We start from the raw sequence: 19,937 nt of genomic DNA, 5'->3' as shown, positions 1-19,937 counted from the left end.
TGAGAAGCATGTGAAATCTGAACGCGCTGATCATCCTAAAATAAAAATTCTATCATTGTTTAGTCACCCCCCAAAAATTAACTGGAGCCGCTTCACAGGACTGCACCGACTGTGGATCCAAAAGTCCAATATTTACCTCATTATCTCCAATTTGGCAAACGCTGTCCTCTGATAAAGCACTGAACTCTTTACTCAAACCAGAACATTGTGGAAGATAGAGAGGATTACAGGCCAAATATTGAACATGTGGACCCCACACTGGAATCATCCGGGCTCTAAATATTTGGATTATGCTACTCAAGCTGTTTGGAGAAAGTTGATGGACATGGCCTGGTTAAACTAAAGGATAAAGCTATTCTCCATTTTTCTTCGATTCACAAAATGAACGAATGAATGAATCCTATTAATAAGTACTGTCTGTGTATCAGACGTAAATTATATCTTAGTCATCTGTGCCATACAGCTCCACTGTCGTCCAAAAACTATTTAAAACACATGAGTGAGCCTCACACAGGGAGCATAGGGTGACATGTTCATTCATTATTATGAACACAGGCCCTGTTGTTTATTGTGATGTCATTTCAATGAGGAAGTGCTGACACAAACACACATGCTAACATGTCTGGTGAACATGGTCAGTATCATACCTGCTATACATTAGCATGTTAGCATAGCCAGTGTGAGTATTTACATTTATTCATGATAGCATTCAGCTGAAAGCATCACAGAGCTGCTAGCATGGTTATTATATATATTTGTGACTCAGTCTTCATGAATGGCCTTGAGGCTGAGAGACGCAGACAGGATAGGGACATAGGGTCATAAAGTATTGAGAGACTAACACATTGTTGGTTTTGTGCATCTCTTCAGGAGGATTCACACTCTGTTTACAGATCTCCATCCACATCTCAAACTATTTTTAGAACATGCAAACCAAATCTAAACATTTACAGTATTTAGCATTTATGCCATCTTGTGGTCTGGACTGTGAACAGAGTTTAAAATGGTACAAAGGACTAGGTAATACGTGCATAGACCAAAATAGATTTAAATTGAATAAAGAAGAATAAGAAGGGTCTTCTCTGTGAACACCTTTTTATAGCTTGTAACAACTCTTAATCTCCAATCGTAAAAATGCTGAATAATGCATGTAATTTGTGACGCCATGTCATTTTATTAACCACAACTGTCAACCTGAAGACGCGCTCTGAGGAAGCTCCTTTGCTGAAACATGTCAGCTCGTATTTTACTGCAACACAATAAAAACAAGCTGTTTCTCACTGGGCTCCACCTGCCTCACCGTCCAGTCTGACTCACCGTTGCTGCCCATGCCTTTCATCATGACCTCGGCCTGGGCCAGCTCGTAACTGAAGCTCAGCTCGCTCGACACGTCGCTGGATGTGTCGAATTCCGGCTCCAGCCGGTCGGTGCTCAGACACGTCTTCATCACGGCACCGCCCTCCTCTTCCTCACCCCCTGCGTGGACCATATGCCTGGGCAAGTTGATCCTGTGCGCGTGCATGAGTAGGTGGTGGTTTGTGGGACGATGTATGTGAGGAAGAGTGAGCGAGAAAAAAAAAAAAAAAAGAGGAAGAGCCGTACAGTGAAAAAAAAAAAAAAAAGAAAAAAAGGAAGAGACACAATGAAGAGTTTGTTTCCACATGTAAATAAGTTCCAACAAGACAAGTGAGTGTGGGAAATAAAACACCACGCAAAGTCAAAGTCAACGCTCGGGCAGGTGAAACACACCTGAAGAAGTGGTTGTTACCCCAGAGAATTCTGTCACCGTGATGAAGCTGCACTGGACTGGTGACCGCAGCTCCATTCACACATGTTCTACACGGGTGACACAACAGGAAGTACACAACATGAGACACATTATTTCACATGACAGCAACATATACTATAGGCTTTATACATACGATTATCTCGGCAAAAAGAATTTACAGTAACGATATTATCGCACCATCTATATGAGATTTGAAGAAAAATAAACATCAATAAAAAAAATTAAATAAATAAATAAATAAATAATAATAATAATGTTATCAGTGAATTTAATCTTCAACTTTGTTTTTTATGTGTTTAAAGTCAAATGCGAGTGTAGAGAGGTGAAGAGAGTCTGTAACTGTAACTGTATTAAAGAACAATTACACATACATACAGATCAGAGATGCACATCTGCCATCACCATATTACCACGTGTGTATTAACACAATATCAATATTTAATTTTTTAAATCTGTATATCCCGACACTCCTATTGTAATTCCCCTATTGAATATGAACATACATCATTTTTTCCCATCCTGCCTGTACTGAATAAAAAGCAGCGACAGGTCTGTGTGTGTCACCACTGAACTATGAATCTTATTTGTGGTGCTCATTTAAACTGTTCTCACTGAAATGTGACAGCGGACGGTCGGATTGGTCAGATTTTTGGTCTTTTTAACTTATTCTTAAATGACATGGTTTTTGGTTTAAAGAATAATTTTGACGATTTTAGAAAGATATTCTGTTGAGGCTTTTAATTTCATATTTTACATTTGATGTTTGAGAACTTTGGCCTTTTTTTCTTTGTGCTTTTGGATTCTTTCAATGACATTATTCCTCAAAGTAAATATCCTTTATGTATCTGTACTGAAACTCAGGTATCTTATCAGCATTAATATAAAAACTGATGTAAAACTCTGTGACTCTGTATCTCAGCTGAAGAATATCTGTTATCTAAGTCCTGACAGATAAACGGTCTGGTGGGGAAAAGCATGTGAAGTGTGTGTTGGTCACTACAGGTGTCCTCCTTTCATATTATATTTATTCTTTAATTAACTCTTCTAAAGTTTTTGAGACTATCCAGAGCCGCTCTTTAAGTATTTTCACCATTTCTCAGCTGGAACATGTAAAAGTTTAAATCTGTTTAAAACTATGAAAAAGCAAAAATAAAAAAAAGGTGCACAGCAAGGTCGTGACCCCACGGGTCGACTACATACCGAGCGTTGCGGTGAGGCGTGAGCACCACACCATTGCTTTCAGTGATGTCGATGACGCAGTGCTCAGTTTGGATGGCCATCCCACACAACTGGATGTCCTGTGAGTTGGCTGAGCCCACACGCGTGTGCTCCTGGACACGAGACACAGAGCGGAGACGGCCACTGAGAGGACAGCGTATGTATGTATCTGTGGACGTCAGTCAGCCTCTACATATACAGTAAAGAGCAGTGTGTGTGTGTGTGTGTGTGTGTGTGTGTGTGTGTGTGTAGTACCTTCAGGTAGTAGACCAGCAGCTCGTTGAGAGCGGGGTCAGCGTTGAGGTTGACGAGGAAACACTTGTCGTCCACCACTCTGATACCAGAGGACTGCAGAGAAATTCCCAGGCTCTCCAGTTGCCTCTGACGCTCCTACAGGAAACACACATCCTGTGTTTAACACGTGAGCTTATTATTCTCTTCTGTGGCTGATGAAAGAAACACGGGCTGTAAAAAAAAAACAAAAAAAAAAAACCCTCCAAACTGAATAAAAACAAAAACCTGTGATTGAACTGAATTACAGCTGAAGAGAAACTAGAACCACCGCCTCGCCACTCAGACTAGTTCCAGTTATGGCTAAAAGTTGTTTTGTGTGAACACAGTGACATTGACCTTTGACCTTTGACCATCAAAATCTAATCAGCTCATCCTTGAGTCCAAATGAATGCTCGTACATCTGAATCACTTATTGTGATTTTGAATGTAAACACGCAGGAAAAAAAAAAAAAAGAGTAGAAGAAGAAAGAGAACGCTCCAAATCAAAGTCAAAGATCAAGGGAAATATTCCATTCTGTGTGTATTGTGACATCACCAGGTCTCTGCAGGAACAAAGGCAGCAGCTCTTCACACCGCCACATCACTCCAGACGTTTCGAGACAAAAAGAATTTACAGCATCATCCAGAACCTTCGATCGCCCGAACAGGAGGACCGCGAGAAAGGTCACGCGGAGAAATCAAGACCACTGGATGGAGGTCCAAGAGCTCCATCAAGAAATTAGGAAGCTTAATGACCTGCTGGCTAAAGAGAAAGCCACCTGCATAAACGAACAAAACTGGAGAATCCAACTTTCCCAAGAGCTTGATCAGACCAAACAGCAGCTGACCAGACAGAAATCCATGAAGGAGATGTATATCAACCGGGAGAAGGAGACCAGAAGACAGCTGCAGAGGCTCCAAAAATACACCGATGCAGAAAATGCAGATCGCCACTCAGGTGCGAAATGTCATCAGGCAAAAAAAGAAGAAACTCCTGCAAAAAAATTACGAGGAGCTGCAGGTTGCCCATGTCATCAGCCAGGAGAAGTTCATGGCGGAGAAGGACAAAAACAAGGCTCTCCACGAAGAACTGCAGAGACTGACCGCTTCATACCAAGACGTCACCAACAGGTACGAAGCTGACGTCCTCGCAGTCAGACACCAGGCTGAGAACCTTCAGCGTGAGCTTCAGACTGAAATCAAAGCTCACGCTGACAGGGTGTCAGATGACCTGCTCCTGGAGCAACACCTGAGGGCTAAGCAGCACGCCCTGCAACAAAAGATGGCGGAAGAGATCAGCCTCATCCTGCGAAACGCTGCTGAGAAAGAAACGTCTCTGCGGAGAAAGGTGGAGCAGCTGACAACTCTGTTCAACGCTCAGCTCGCACTCAACCGCAAGCTCTCCACACAGCCCAAGGACAACAACCAGCCTCCCCGAGAGATCATCACCAGCCTTCAGAGCGAGGACACCCAGGAAGGCCGACACACGGAGGCCGATGTATCTGAGGGGATCCTCCGTAGGCAATCACAGGCTTCAGTCTGGAAGAAAACCCGCCACTTTCTGGGGCTGAAGAAACCACAGAGATAGAAGGGGCCCTCATCCAACACTGGCTTCTGAGCTGACTTCCCCTCCCTCGCCCACCGAGAGCAACCCGACCTTTTTCACAGCAGACATTTGGAAAACCACCGGTCGAGGCAGATGGCCGCCCCCCCACCCTGAGCCCCGGTTCTGAGGGGTGAATGGAGGAATTTAAAGTCAATTAAAAAAAAAAAAATCTCCTGCATATGTTGCTGTATGTAGTACTTTGTAATTATACAGTCAAGTTTTTAAAGAACCTGTTGTCAAATGTCGGACCTTGTCTCTCTTAAAGAGTCGGGCTCAGATAAATACAGCTGCTCTTTATCCTTCACTTTATCAATCTTTTTAGATAGATAGATAGTTTATTCACCTCCTCGGGGAAATTCAATATTTAACGACTGAATATTCAATTTGAATGTGTATGATTTCCTGTGACATTAGCATTTTTGTTAATGTGAAAGAAAAATCGAACATCTCAGCACTAAATAAACTAGAATTACCAACCGGTGGTGCTCAGCCTAGTTTCAGGTTGCACCCCTGTTTAACCAGAATCATATAAAATATTAACCATTTGTGTGACGTGTAATGGCTAAAAAGTGTTTTCTGAGGTCACCGTGACCGTGAGTCCAAGTGTACACATCTGCCAAATTTGAAGAAGTTCCTTCAAGGCGTTACTGAGACGTCGTGTCCACGAGAATGGAAGGGACGAACGGACAACCTGAAAACATTACGCCTCCTGCTCTGACGGACGCCGGCGCAGAAATGAACTGGCTACGTCTCACATTTTGAGTGTGTGTGTGTGTGTGTGTGTGTGTGTGTGTTTTACCTGTGCAACAGCCTCAGTCTTCCTGAGCTTCTCCTCCCAGGTCACTGTCATCTCCTGGATCAGTTTCTCCGATTCCTCCAGCCGCTCCTTCAGCTCGGGGGCCTTCATAGACTGAGAGCCACAGGAACTGTATCATTCTCCACTCATGTAACTGTGTGACTCACAACATACACAATACTTGTACAGGCGGAACCGAGCTACAGTGATCTGAACCTCGGCCTCTGTGAGCTGGTCCCTCAGTTTCTCCACTTCCTCCCGCAGCTCCCGGATGATCCTGGCGTTGGGGTCTTCGTTGACCACGGCGTGGTTGATGATGCTCTTCGCCCTGTCGGCGTAACGCAGCGTGGACAGTGTCTCGTCGTAATTGTCCGCCGCTGGGCTGATGGTGGCGACCATGGCTGTGCGGCTGTTCCCTCCCAGGCTGTCCTGCGGGTGTAAACACAGATTTAACCTCAGTGACAAACTCAAACCTTCAGACTGTTTTCACTGAAATAAAGAAAATCCACTGGTTTGAATCAGAGAAAGAATCACTAAATATGTGGAAGGCGTATGACTTATGAGTTTGGGGGATATCAGAGTTTTTAGAAGGCAACATTTAACACTATTATCACGCTATCTGGAGCCAAATTAAAGTCTCATTTAAAAACCCCAAATTACAGACTTATAGCTGGCAAAAGGAGCCTTTTTCCGACTGAGCAGAGCTAATGAAAATAACCAGCAGAGCCTTGAAACTTAATGGGCAAATTAACAAAACGCACAGCAGATAATGAATTATTCAAAGTCCAGTTCTTTAGATTTAAAAAATTCACATTATACTGCCACCCTCTTGTGTATTAAAATGGGCATGAAGTGCAGGAGACGGCTGCTGTAATCTGACAAAAAGGAGCTTTAATTCCCTAAAATATTTTAGGAGATATGGTGAAGGTAATGATTAAAACAGAAGAGCTGCAGAAAGCATTCTCCCGTGGTGGAAGCTGTATTAACAGAGGGTTATTTTTCCTTACCTTGAGCAGCCAGGTGAGCACAGAGTCTCTGTAGGGAACAAACTTGCTCTTGTTCTTCCCTGCTCCATGGTCAGCCAAGGCCGAGATAACTAAACCCAGAGTACTGAGAGACCTGGAGAGAGGGGAGGACAGGTGAGGACAGGTGACAACAGCCTCTCTTTGATTGACTGACTGTTTTCATTTGAGATCTGATCACTGGACCTGCTTTATAATCAAAAAAGACATCTGGAAATCTTGCTCTATATAATATGTGACCTTTAATACAACTGTGAAAACTCTCCAGCAGCTTCATTTACGCCCAGAAAGTAAAAGCTGGAACATTCAGGGTTATAAGTCGTCACAGTTGTGGCGTTTGTTTATTTTCTGTTGACTTACTTATTGATGTTGCTCCCCTCTTTCAGTCTCTCGCCTGCTGCTCCGGTCTTCGCCGCTCGCTCGCTGCCGGCCAGGTCCACCAGACTCAGCTTACTCACTTTCTCTCCACTCGTCTGAAGCAAACACACACACACACACACACACACACACACACACACACACACAGACAGACAGACACACACAGACACAGACACACAATTCTGATTATTCAGAGATGATCCATTAGCACTCCACCTTTGCATTTAAGGAGCACTGCTGTGGAAGGTCGACTTAATAAAACTAAATGACTTAGAAGCCACAACATCATAACATCCACTTGAGCGTAAATGGAGACAACAACAAAAATAAAGCTGCAAGATTTAGTTGCTGAATCATCCAGGCATCCATCAAGCAAACAAACAAACATGATTTTGTTTTCAGCTTCTCAAATGTGAGCCTTGCTTTTTTACTGTTTTATAACAGCGTAAATTAAATATCTGAGGGTTTTAGGTCTGAAAAAAACTATTTGAACATGTCAACTTGGAGTCTGGGAAACTGTGATGGACATGTATCATCATTTTAATCAAACTAATGGTTGGTAGACCTTTTATGTAAAGTCTTTACTCCTGTAGCTCTGTTATGACATTGCTGTTGTCCATGTTTCTTTCAGTTGTGCTTCTTCTTCTCAAGATATTCATATGTTGTGAAACTAAGATTTTTTTTCCCAACAATCACTAGTTATGGGTTCTTTGTCAGTATCAGAGTTATTTTCTATCAATTCCTTGTAATATCTTTTTAACTTGATACTTAATTGTATTTAAACCAATTATCTGTTGCTTCCTATTACACTAATACTATTACAGATAAAGAACTGTACAAGCCCGAGGGACTTTATATCCAAGTATTTGTGGGAACACTTACCACAGACCATTTCCCAAAACACAATTAAAACTTTTTCCGAAAAATATGTGAGAAATCTGTTTAACTGTTGATCCTTTACATGTTTAGAGAACAGTGAGTTCTATTTCCCATTTTTCTTTTATGCATTTTTGGAGTGTTTTTCAGTGTTTTTTGATCCTTGCTATAATGCCAATATTATTCTTATATTAGTAAAAATATTATGAGTATAAAGGATCGCTATGATCCTGTTTGGTGTCGACATTTGATGACTGCTTGTGTGCATGAGCGCGTTGTGCGTGCGTCTTACCCCGGACTGTAGGTCCATGAGTGTGTGTGTGAGGATGATGTTGAACACAGCATGTGACCTGCTGCTCTCCTCGTTCATGTTCGTCGCCGCCACTGTGCGAGATTTATTTCCCTCTGACATGAGAGATTCGATGTCCTGTCGGAGACAGAGGCAACACAAACAAACACACTATTCTGTATCCATCCTTATGAAATCACTTCTCCTCTGTTGGCGGCCCAATGAAATGAAAGCAAAAGAAAACTGAACAGAAATAAGATAAAGTTCATAAAGTGTTTTGCTAGAAAACATCACAGTACCTTGTAGCTGGCCACAGCCAGGCGGGACAGGCCGTCCACGTAAGGCCCCAAAACCTTGTGCTCTCTCACTCTCAGCGCCTGTCGACTTCTACTGAGAGAAGACAGTTACTTCATTTTTCAGTCCTATTCTGCTTCGAAATTAAACGATGTTCCTCCCTTCCTCAATAAGCAAATCAAATAACACAGCAAGTTTTCAGAAGATTTAAAGCCATCTAATATAAAGAGGAAAAGTCTCTGCAGCCAGGAGACGGATGTACTGTAATCTCATCATCCACAAAAATGAATGAAGAACTCTCAACTGAAATATATACTTTACAGTTTGCACTTATTCGTGTAAGAGCAGCTCATTATATTCTCTGACACTGAATGAAAATGCTGACAAGGAGTTCTACCATCTCTGTTTGAGAAGTGGGTTTATAAACGGACTAAAGCTGCCGATATCAAAACAGAGCCACAGCAGGGTCCGGGCAAATGAAATATATAAGCGACGCCCTGTTTTAACGTCAACTGGACAAAAAAAAAAAAAAGTTCCTCACCCTTTGGGGTCGAGCAGGTCTCTGACTTTCTCGTTGTAAATCTCCATGTAGGAGACCTCCACAGTGAAGCTTTCTCCCTCACGGGCCTCCTGCACAGTTCGGCCGAACAGGGAGCTGCAGAGCCGGGGGATCAGGCCAGGCTGCTCTGCCGAGCCCATCATGGTGTACGACTTCCCAGAGCCTGGAGACAACACAGACACTGTATATCCCTCCAAATATCGAGCCATAATTACACCAGGGAAAGTTTAAATCCTAAATGTCTGTTTTTTTTAGGTTTATTGGAGACATGCTGACACTGTTTACAGGATTTAAAATGAAACTCATAGTGGAGAGATATGGTGCCTAAGGAAATAGTAGAATGAACATGGATTGTTTGTATGGAAGAAAGAGAGAGATAAAAAAAAAGGCCAAATTATTATTTAATATAGACCTGGAGAGTGCTGCTAATGATTCTAGGGAAAAAAAAACAATATGCATGACTATAAATAAACAGATGCACCACAACACCGCTTCATCTTTCATGCAAATTCATGAAGAATAAATCAACACTCCAAAATAAGATGGAAAAATAAGTGTCTGAGAGTCAAATATTCAGATGAGTTAGTGGCGTTAAATGAGACACCCTTAAATTAAAAGCTAATTAAATGGCCTGTTGAGGCACAGGTTTTAAGTGGGGGGGGGGGGGGGGGGGGGGGGGAGTGTGAGAGTGAAAGTGTGAGAGATCTCCAGTCTCCCTCAGGTGAATGACAGCGTGGTTGATTGTAGTGTAAAGATGACCCAAAGCAAAGTCAGGCCAGAATCCCAACATGTATGTTTACATAGATACAGATGTTGCCAGGGGTTACACTCACAGTTGAAAGTTTAACTAAATTAACCGAGCGTAAACATGAGTCAGAGGTGTCGCTTATAGTTATTTCTACAAGTCTTATTAAATTACACAGGCTCCTTTCACAGACGACATTTTGACAAGGTCAGATGTGTGATTGATAAAAGAAACAATGGCTGGATTCCATTTTTCTGCTTCAGATTTAGGGTCCTGATATTTTGCGTGCACGTTCACTGGGACACTTGAATGGAACAGAGCCATTATAAAAGTAAAACCTGTGCTTTTCTACCTATGACAAATCAGTGAGAGTACATTAAAGTTACGGGCACTGTCACATTCTTCGAAGCTTTTGTTTGCAAGATTTGATTCACTTGTATTTGGGCAACGACAACCTACGCTGCAGGTTTAACTTCAAGCTATGTGATTGTGAATTCATTGTAAATACCCCCAAAATTAGGACACAGGAAGTAGGTGTAACTAAACTGAAAAGGTTTGGACTTTTTGTGCACACTGGAAGTGGTTTACATCTTGAATCAGATTAAAAGGTCACCAAACCTTGTTGACCTTTTCAGTGCACCTGCCTTCAATCAAGCACTAACGAATGTTCTGTCAGGATTTAAAAGCTTGTGAATTCACAGACCTTTCCCACTGAATACATAATGTTCCAGTAAGCCATGCCAATGGGCACAACACTAGAGCCCTGCAGCTGGCTCAGCTAAATGGAATGCAGCCAGTATTAATGTTATTTATCACAATGTTTACTGTGAGAAAGTCAGCAGACGTCTCAGAGGCAAATGTCAGCTTACAACAAAGTATCACTATTATACTATACTAGTACTATTAGCCTCTTTGTTAGATTCATTATTAGATTTATATGTAAATGACACAGCATGCACCTCCAACATGCAGTTGAATTAATTCTGCTCTAAAGTAGTTTCATCAAAAACTCAATATTATAACCTTTTTTAAAAGGAGCTATTTGTAAGTTTTACTATTGCTACATAGCTAACGTTAGCATTAACAGCTGTTTACTTAATAGTCTTGCCAAGAGCTTCAGCCATTAATGCATTTACAAGACAACGGGTTATAATACGTCCTATGAGCACAACTACTTCTTCGGGGGCAGACTGGACACTACAGTGACTCGGTATCGGAAAGTAACGATTTAAACCGGCTGGCTCGTCTAGCTAGCTGGTTAGCATGCTAACTTCAGCAGAAGAAAATCAGTGATAGAAATAGAAGCAAAACAACAGGGTTGCTTTTCACCTCTGGAGTCAGCTCTAGGTAAGTAAAGGAACCAAGTTTGATGCTAAACTCGCAACGTTTCTGTTAAGTTAACAGCTGTCAATGCTAACATTAGCTATGTAGCGATAGTAAAACTTACAAATAGTTCCTTTAAAGTAGGATTTATCTGTTTTAATCTATACTGCTTTAGCATAGTTTCATTACTCAGAATATGAAGTTATATACAGAAACATTTCATTTACTTTGGGAACTACAGCTCACAATACGAAACAACTGGGAAGAAGTGTGATTACAGCCTTACTGAATATTTGATATTCTGCACCTACACAATATTAAATATTAATATCAAATATTAATATTCTGGCATACCTATACCAGTAACACAGTCTTGTATTAGTATTACCAAGGGCCCCTAATTCTGATGTTTTCAGGTTTGAATGTTACCTGTCTGTCCATAAGCAAAGATACAGGCATTGTAGCCCATGAAGGCGTTGTCCAGCAGACTCTCCCCAAGGCACTGGAACACTACATCCTGACCTGCACAAAAACCAGAAAGCAAACACTTTAATATCTGCAAGTACAGACTGCCACAAGCTGATATCATAAACTACACTTACGACATGACTTTAGTAACAAAGCAGAATGGAGAAGAGGCTGAAGAGAATAAGATTTATGGAAAACAGAAACCACTTTTCTGGGGTTCTTCACAGATAACTGCATGACTTACTGTTCTCTCACTTTCTCTACAAGACGAGACTCAAAGCTCAGAATAGACCTGGCGGGCATTTTATTCAGATTCAATACACCTGACACAGGCTGCTGAATTATTAATACCCCCTCACATTGTTACGAAACCCCCCTGGCATTACAATATAAAGGACCACAGAATTAATCTGAAGGTAAACCATGTTTTAACTCTTCTTCCTGCCCTCCAAACAGTCCCTTTCTTCAACTCCATAAATAGCTCCGAATATCAGGAAACATTCAGTCAGGAGATAAGTTTGAGAAATGACTCACTGAGCAGTGAAGCTACACGAGCTAAAAACAGACAGAGCACCAAATAAAGTCGAGTATAAAACACAGTGTCACTGTGGAAATGTACGAACCTGCAAACTTGTCTTTTTGAGATTCATCCATGGACCAGAAACAGTAGTCATACGCAAAAGCCTGAGGAAAACACACGATACAAGAGTCCGCATTTACACAAAACCACAAACACATCATTATTAGACAGAATGGACATTAAATCACATTTAACACTTACCTTTGGCTGATTCCTGAGGACAGAAGAGAGAAAAATGAAAAGTCACAGTTAATAATTGGTGTTAAATTGAAACTATTTGAACACAACTATTTAAATTTTTACCGTTACTGTATCACACCCTCTCTCTCTCTCTCTATATATATATATATATATATATATATATATATATATATAAAACAAAATGACCTTGCCAAGACAAGAACATGTGAAAATATTCATCACGTGGTAACACTAACAATACTTATTCATCCGACAGTGTGGTCCAGCTCAGAAACACATTTCAATATTCTGTACATGGCAGAACATTCACATACAGTCAGCTGAGTCCTGATTCAGCAAAACTCTCACTTCACTTTTTTTCTTTTTTAACTCAGTTTCACACATTCACAGCTGGAGGCTGTCCAGGTAGGAGCTATTGAGAGCTTTTTTACTTCCTTATTTTTCCTGCCAACTTTTTCCCAGCCGGTCTGGAGAGTCTTAAATCACTGACCTCTGAGTCACAAGACCGCCTCTCTAACCTGTGGGACACTGGTTTCTCAAAGTGGGGTCACAAGCTAATTTAAGCAGGCTACGTCTTTCTGGTGCAATGTACTAGAAATTATTTCCATTATCTGTAAAAATGACAATTATTTTCTCAATTCATTATTTTGTTTAACAGTTTAGGAACTTGTCAAATGTCAATTACAAAGTCCTAAAGTCCAAGGTGACGTCTTGGTCCTGTTATGTCTGAACAAAAGTCAAAAACCCACAGAGATGTGTTCTTATTTTTTTAAGGCTTCTTAAAATCTCTTTTATATTAATTTTTTTTTCTTGTGAAATACATAATAGTTTTCTGCCTCGAGGTATCCTCTTACAATTAATTAAATGAAGCAAACTGGGAGGAGAGAAACTGGTTGAACTGTTAACCACTGCATACGCAGCATATCATGAGGGCTGTGAATCAGCATTCACTTCTCAGGGATCATGGTTTAAAAAACAAATAAATAGATACATTTATCTCTTAGCTCCATTAGCATCCAGTGCGTACAGTAGACCACAGGCTGCTGCTGCTGCTGCTGCTACATACAGGTGAGGGGTCTTTTTACATGTCTGTGCCAAAATCAGTCCTGAGCCGTCACATGAACGTCATTGCACCGACGTTGCTCCAGCCTGTTCACATACTGCATGTCTCTCCGGATGAGGGCTGACCCATTAGAATGAGTAACATGTCAATGCTGTGACTTGTTGTTGTAAGCAGATACTTGATGTGCACTAGTTGTTCTGTGGCTCAGTTCAGAACAGGACAATAAAACAGCGCTACACCACAAGTGCAGGAAGAAAAAGAAAAAGTCAAACCCAACTCCAGGTCAAAGTCAGCGGAGTAAGAAGGGGGTTTTTCAAAGACAAGGAATCAAAGGTGTCTTAATCATAGTGAAGCTTAAAAATCTGTCAAGGTGACTAATCCTCTTTAGTTCATTGCGAATCAACTGGGGAATGTGACCTTGAGCAGCACTAAGAACCTCAGAGTCTCCCAGTGTCGCTGACACACAGGCCTAAATCTCTGCATTCTTACCACAGCACTTTAAATCACAGTCACTGCGTTTCAGGCTCATTCCAGAGCGGACAACAACAGTATCCCATGCAACAGTCAGTGAACGCATCGCCACATTCCAGCTAGAAAACGTCAAATTTAATTAGCAAACGTGTTCTGTGCTCCACTGCATCCCAATGCTGTTGTCCATCACATGTAGCATTCGTACTGGAGCAAGTCTAAGAGTCTAACATAAGTTCAGTTTAACACATGAAATACGTGATTGATGACCTGAATGAATTGTGCATTCATTATACACCATGGACCAAACCAGAACTATTCACACAAAAATAAGATTCTGTTATATAAAAATAATATGTTAAAAAGTGTTTCAAATAGCTATAATCAATATTTCTATATTAAGAATGGCTCATATGACTACTTGTATGAAAAAGAGACGACTCATCGTTACGAACAGGAACTTATCACCCGACTCTGCAGTTCCCCTCAGCTCTACAGAGGCGTGTCAGTGTCTTTAAGCTCATTGTTTCGGTTTTCCACACACAGCTTTACTGTTATGGTTTAAAAATACAGAGCATCATATGGCTCTATGGCTAAAAGTTAGCAACTAGCTAATTCAGCAGCTAAAGGGCCAGATATACGGAGAGTGAACATTGGACATACATTTATCAGGTCGCCAGAAACACGACTCAAAGTGAATGATAATGTTGTTCCATGTCTGCTGGATGTGTAAACAGGCAACCGTTTGATTACATGTTTGCCATATAAATTCAGAGGTAACATGTTGTGTGTCACATTTTTTTTCTGTCGCCTCGTAGCGGTTAGAAAATCAGCTGTAGCAGCTTTAAATCTGCACTTAGCAGTTAACTGCCCTCCTGTTCTGCTCATTACATTAATTCTATTGCTGAAAGTCGTACTTTAACCAAATGAATGCAGAGGCTGTCAAGCATTCAGGCTGATGCTAGTTCAGTGTGCAACACTGCCCTTGAACAAGGACATCTAACCACAGTGTAGTATTAGACGGCTGCTCCAAAGAAAGGAGCTGAAAAGCAGCTCGAAATACTACATCACGAAAGAAAACTTATTACAAATTCCCTTTGTAGCCATGTTTCCCACAGGTTGAGAATTAATCGTGGACGTCACCCACAGAGGAGGTGAGGTTGCAAACTGCACTCAAAATATCCACACCTGCTAACTAACAATTACACATGATTGCAACAGAGATAATAACTACAAAAATACTTAATGCTTTTTGGCAAGTCCGTTTGGGACGGCCGACCGAAAAAGGGTGTGTGTGTGAAAACTGTGGCAACTGTGGTTGTATTTGTTAGGGTGAAATAAATCATCCTTAAACATAGGTACCCAGTCTCAAGGGAAGCCCCATCTGAAGCACGTTACCACACGTAACTCAAGACACACAGTTTTAACTCGGGCAGAAATATCTGTTTGGGGTTAAAAAAGCTGCAAATTTAGTCACGGCCACACACATGGGGGGGGGCTGTTATGAAACAAGGCCTCCCTATGTGAGACTTGGCTGGTGCATGAAAAAGCAACATTAAGTCCTGTCCTCTGCTGGACTGGCAAGGACATTCCTGAGATAACTGGCAGAGCCTCACAGCTCCAAGGAGTCACTAAAGGAGAGGGAGGCAGGTCAGAAAGTCTGTGACCAACAACACACAGGCCTCCAAGACTAGACTCTCCCAGATTTGAGCGGCTTGGTTATACGCATCCCTTTTGGGTGGATATTACAGATACTGTACATACCAGTTCTCAAAGTCAGGATATGAAGCAAGCAAACATTCAAGATGCTACAAACAGATAAAGAGAAACCTCTTGAAAGTGGTGTTCTTATCAAAGCCAGGCCCAGATAAGAGGGGCACACAATTTCAGCTTCATTTTCTAAACATTATTCTGCAGGGGCTGATAAACATTCCTGCAACAATTCAAGGTCTGTTTACAGCACGTGCAGTAAAATGGGATCCATGAAAGTACAGTTTTACTGTACATGTTTGCTAACTATTGGTATTGGCTCCCAAGTTATGAAAGCGGCAACAAGGTTTCATAAATCTCAACCATCTCAAGGGTCTGACAGCCCCCGCTGTATTCCCGGTTGCAGGTACCAAGGGTGCTGTAATATATTAACAACCCCTGAGGCTCATGCAGCAGTTCAGTTAAACCTGTCAGGCAGTGAGCTGACTAAGCAAAAACCTTGTAGCATTGGCTGGTCAGTGACTCTCGCAACAAACAAAGCTTTTCTATAACACTGATTGCACAGATGTCTGCTGGGAGACTAATCAAGAGTGCCTTGATAGAGAAATTAAAAGTTAAAATATTTGCTCAAAATCAGTTTGTTTCTTACACTTCTGCTTCAACATGATCCCTGTGCTGCTCTGGAATCACTGAAGTGCTTGTCTGTGTTGTACTAAGCCTGTAAAACCTGTTCACATTGAGCCCCAAAGGAGAAACATACCGCAGCTGAAGCGTGTCAGGGCAGAAGAGACACACACAGATACGTTCACACATAAAAAATGCATAGTATGATGATGAAATATGAGACCATCTCTGTCCACAAAGACAAGGATTCATACTCTCAAGTCTTCAGGGGATTGCCCTGAGACATATCTACTGAACAAGGTAACCTGAGACAGGGCCAAAAGCTCCAGGGAGCATCTACCTGCAGCGCTCTGACTCACTGCCTGGCCGACTGCTTCAGGAGGAGAGAGGAGGACTGAACTGCTTTGTCAACAGCAAACATAAGGAGGCATGCAACACATGCCCAAAGGCATGTTTTCATTTCAACACACTGAATGCACATTTTGTACCCAAAACATCTTGTTACTATTTTGATGCACTGCACTGATGTGAACTGTGATATTATAATGTTATATTGTCGCTCAAGTTCTGAATCCTGAACCTGGATCCTGATACTGTCCTCCTTTCCTTTGTTCCTTTAAATCATTGATCGACTACCTGAGCAGGATTGAGCTGGAACAGACACACCCTTTGTAAAGAGAGGAATGATGCAGGAAGAGCAGGGAGGGAGGAGGAAGAATGGAAAAGGAGTAATAGAAGGAGTTTGGGCGGGGTGAGGGTTAGATCTGAGCTTCTTCCAAGAAACTGGGCACTAACCAAACAGGCCGGTTGCAGTCTGAACAAACTCTTCTGGCAGTAATCCTGTGGCAAATAAATAAATCGATGGAACTCCTATACTGTAAATACTGTATGTTTGTACACACTTGAACAGGGCAAAACGGAGGTAGGGTTCGGTTGCAGGCAGTGGTGCCTCCTTGTTGCCATCCTACCAGATTTCATACCAAGACCAACAGGTCCTGGGTCAAGTCCCACGTCCTAAACTTTGTGGTTTGTTTCCTAACAAGTCATCATGTGCCCCTCACCAGGATTAATGCAATTCTAAAGTAAAGTGAAGTCACTGGGGTTCAGGTTGATTTGCAAGTTTGTTTGTTTGGTTTTAATTCTGTCACATTGAGTCAATAGTCATCAGATTCATGACTGCAATCTGACTCAAGTCAAAGTCATGTGACTCACGTGTCCACACCTCTGCCTTCAAATGTTTCACGAGAAAGAAAACAAGGTGAAGATGAACAAATAAAATGGCTACCCACAGTCAGGGCTACATGAAGATCAGCACCTTCGACGGTGGAAGCAGAAAAAAAACAATAAACTGCCAAATGACTCAACTTTCAAAAATGTTATGCTTTTGCACTGCACTGATTACAACGTGATAATAGCATGCGAGTATCTGTGTCTTACCGGGGGTCTCCTTTGTTCACATTGGTGATGGCTGGATGCAGAACTGTCTGGTTTCCCTCCATCTCCACCACACATTTTGTTTTTAGGTCTTTCTCTGAATTGAAACAGAGGACGGGGAGAAAAATAATATATTTTTAATGATAATCTATTAGAAACAGACTGTCGACAGCTGAACTAGGTGTAATGTAGTTGTTTTTGGACCTAAAAAAAACATGTGACATGTAAAGTAAAAAAAAAATCACTTTTGCACTTTGTACTTTTTAAATAGTTTAAACAGCATGTATGCACTAGTCATCATAACTTTCCATAGTAGTCACTGACACAACTCTCGCTGCAGAATAACAGGTGGCATACACTGTATGTGTGCCAGCTCCTCGTGATTGCAACACAAACAGGCCAACACGGAGAGGCAGGAAACAATTTTATTGATGATGATTCATCCAGGACTCGCCTGTGCAAACATTATGACCGGTTTACTACTCCCCGAGAGAACAGTAAGGAAAATCAGGGTCACACCTTCTCTTCCTCATTCCTACCTACAGTAGGTTTTGAAGGCAGGGGCAGCACTGGAGCTTCCCATCAGAGCTGGAATTAAGGCACAATTTGTCATGAGTTTTTTCAGCGTTATACTGAATTTTGAAAGGAATATTTGCAGTTTTAAAGAACCCAAATGGAAAGGAGGCATATTATATGGAATTAAGGGCCAGTAAAGGATGTTACCAGTGTTCAGCAACACCGAAGTCCGTCAGCTGACACTTCAGTCCTGCTCAGCTGTTGCCAGAGGTATTTAGGCCAGTGACAGTGCATTAAACATGTCCCTGTATGAGCATTATACTCCATGTTCTGTTAGGTTTGTGACGTCAGCGTGTCTCAAAAAATTTTCCCTTTACACTCCCACAGTCGTCCTGCCAAAACCTTTCCAAAGTGGGGCAAAATAGACCTTTTCAGAGCCCGACGGGGGGAAAAAAACTCACTCAGTAAAACACAGGAATGAAGCCTCTATTGTTTGTCCACAACTACAAATTAGCCATGGCCCTATAAACCCCAAAAAAGGGAGCAAACACCAAACAGATATGGTGTGCTGCAGAGTTGGTAAGTCCCCTTGGCGAGGTGGGCTGAAAATACCTTTGTTTCAGTGGTGAAAAACAGACTTAATGAGTTGCTGCATGGCCCAACTCACAACAAGGTTTCTCTGACATTAAACTCACCTCTCCTGTTCATGGGTCGCACACGAACAGCGACCTTTACATTGGAGTCATTCAGGCTGTTGTCATCCATGGTGCCACCTGACCTGTGGTGAATGAATGAATGAATGAATGGACACACATACAACCAGTTATGTTATGTACATATGGTAAGGTGCATTTTTATATCCCCAAGTTACACCTGAACACATCCATTAATTTTTCCACCTCAGCTTCATTGCGTTAGATACAATATCCCTATAAATAAACGCATTAAGCAACTGACTCCTGCTTAATATTACAATATTTATACTTAAACCCAACTCAAAGCAGCGTGTAAAACTCCCATGAAGACATAACAGGCTAAAGTAGAAACTGTACAGTTGAGAGTAAGTTGACTAACCGTGTGAAAGAGTGCGCAGTTGTTTCCCTGTCCGACTCCGACAGGCACCTTCAAGTACACACAGCAGCAGCTAGCCTGGGACGCTAAAGAGAGCTGGGTAACCGGAGCAAACACACAGACAAGGGCTCAATAATGTTCATAGTGACCGCTGATATATGTAACTGACCCCAATACAGTGAACCCTGGAAACGCTGGTGTCTATCTGAAAGTGTAAAAATCACTCACGGCAGTCCACAGCTCATTGCCTCGGCTCTTCCACCTGTTGCATTTCCTGAAACTTCCCGCAGAGATCAGTCAAGCCATGTCAACTCGCAGCTAAAAGGATTTGCTTTGAGATTTACTGAGCTTCCAGGTTCCTCCAGTTGCGCTCTGCTCTGCACACGCTCGCTCAACCGGTTTGAGAGGGAAGTCAGCGCCACTGTGTGGATCCACATGCATTACAAGTCTGTGCTTTTCTGTCAAGGCGGTTTGTCCGAAACATGCGAAGAAAACATCCCTAAAATACCCTCAGTTAACACTAATTAAAATGGTGCCCCGGCGATAAAACCGAGGCCTTGTTTTAACTCCGGAAACCATTTAAAAACATCAGAAAACGGCAGTTTAATATCGAAAAAAAGTTCGTTCACGCTAT

The 19,937-nt window shown here is 41.8% G+C and overlaps 1 protein-coding gene across 1 annotated transcript in view; it reads right to left on the bottom strand.

Moving 5' to 3' along the window:
• The window catches only part of LOC111238157 (kinesin-like protein KIF13B), a 39,900-nt gene extending 20,287 nt beyond the window's left edge, over window positions 1–19,613 (bottom strand). The window contains 18 exon segments of the mRNA XM_022767569.1: window positions 1,318–1,508; window positions 1,750–1,836; window positions 2,990–3,120; window positions 3,263–3,397; window positions 5,686–5,796; window positions 5,899–6,111; window positions 6,690–6,801; window positions 7,065–7,177; window positions 8,251–8,385; window positions 8,547–8,634; window positions 9,083–9,263; window positions 11,598–11,690; window positions 12,260–12,320; window positions 12,418–12,430; window positions 17,720–17,813; window positions 18,928–19,010; window positions 19,307–19,399; window positions 19,532–19,613. Coding sequence (XP_022623290.1) covers window positions 1,318–1,508; window positions 1,750–1,836; window positions 2,990–3,120; window positions 3,263–3,397; window positions 5,686–5,796; window positions 5,899–6,111; window positions 6,690–6,801; window positions 7,065–7,177; window positions 8,251–8,385; window positions 8,547–8,634; window positions 9,083–9,263; window positions 11,598–11,690; window positions 12,260–12,320; window positions 12,418–12,430; window positions 17,720–17,813; window positions 18,928–18,997 — 1,828 coding nt within the window. The 5' untranslated portion in view covers window positions 18,998–19,010; window positions 19,307–19,399; window positions 19,532–19,613.
• Window positions 19,614–19,937: the final 324 nt, after the last annotated feature.

This window comes from Seriola dumerili, unplaced genomic scaffold, assembly GCF_002260705.1.
Source record: "Seriola dumerili isolate Sdu_G_001 unplaced genomic scaffold, Sdu_1.0 BDQW01000025.1, whole genome shotgun sequence".
NCBI classification, from domain to species: domain Eukaryota; kingdom Metazoa; phylum Chordata; class Actinopteri; order Carangiformes; family Carangidae; genus Seriola; species Seriola dumerili.
This window is presented reverse-complemented; position numbering and strand designations above follow the sequence as displayed.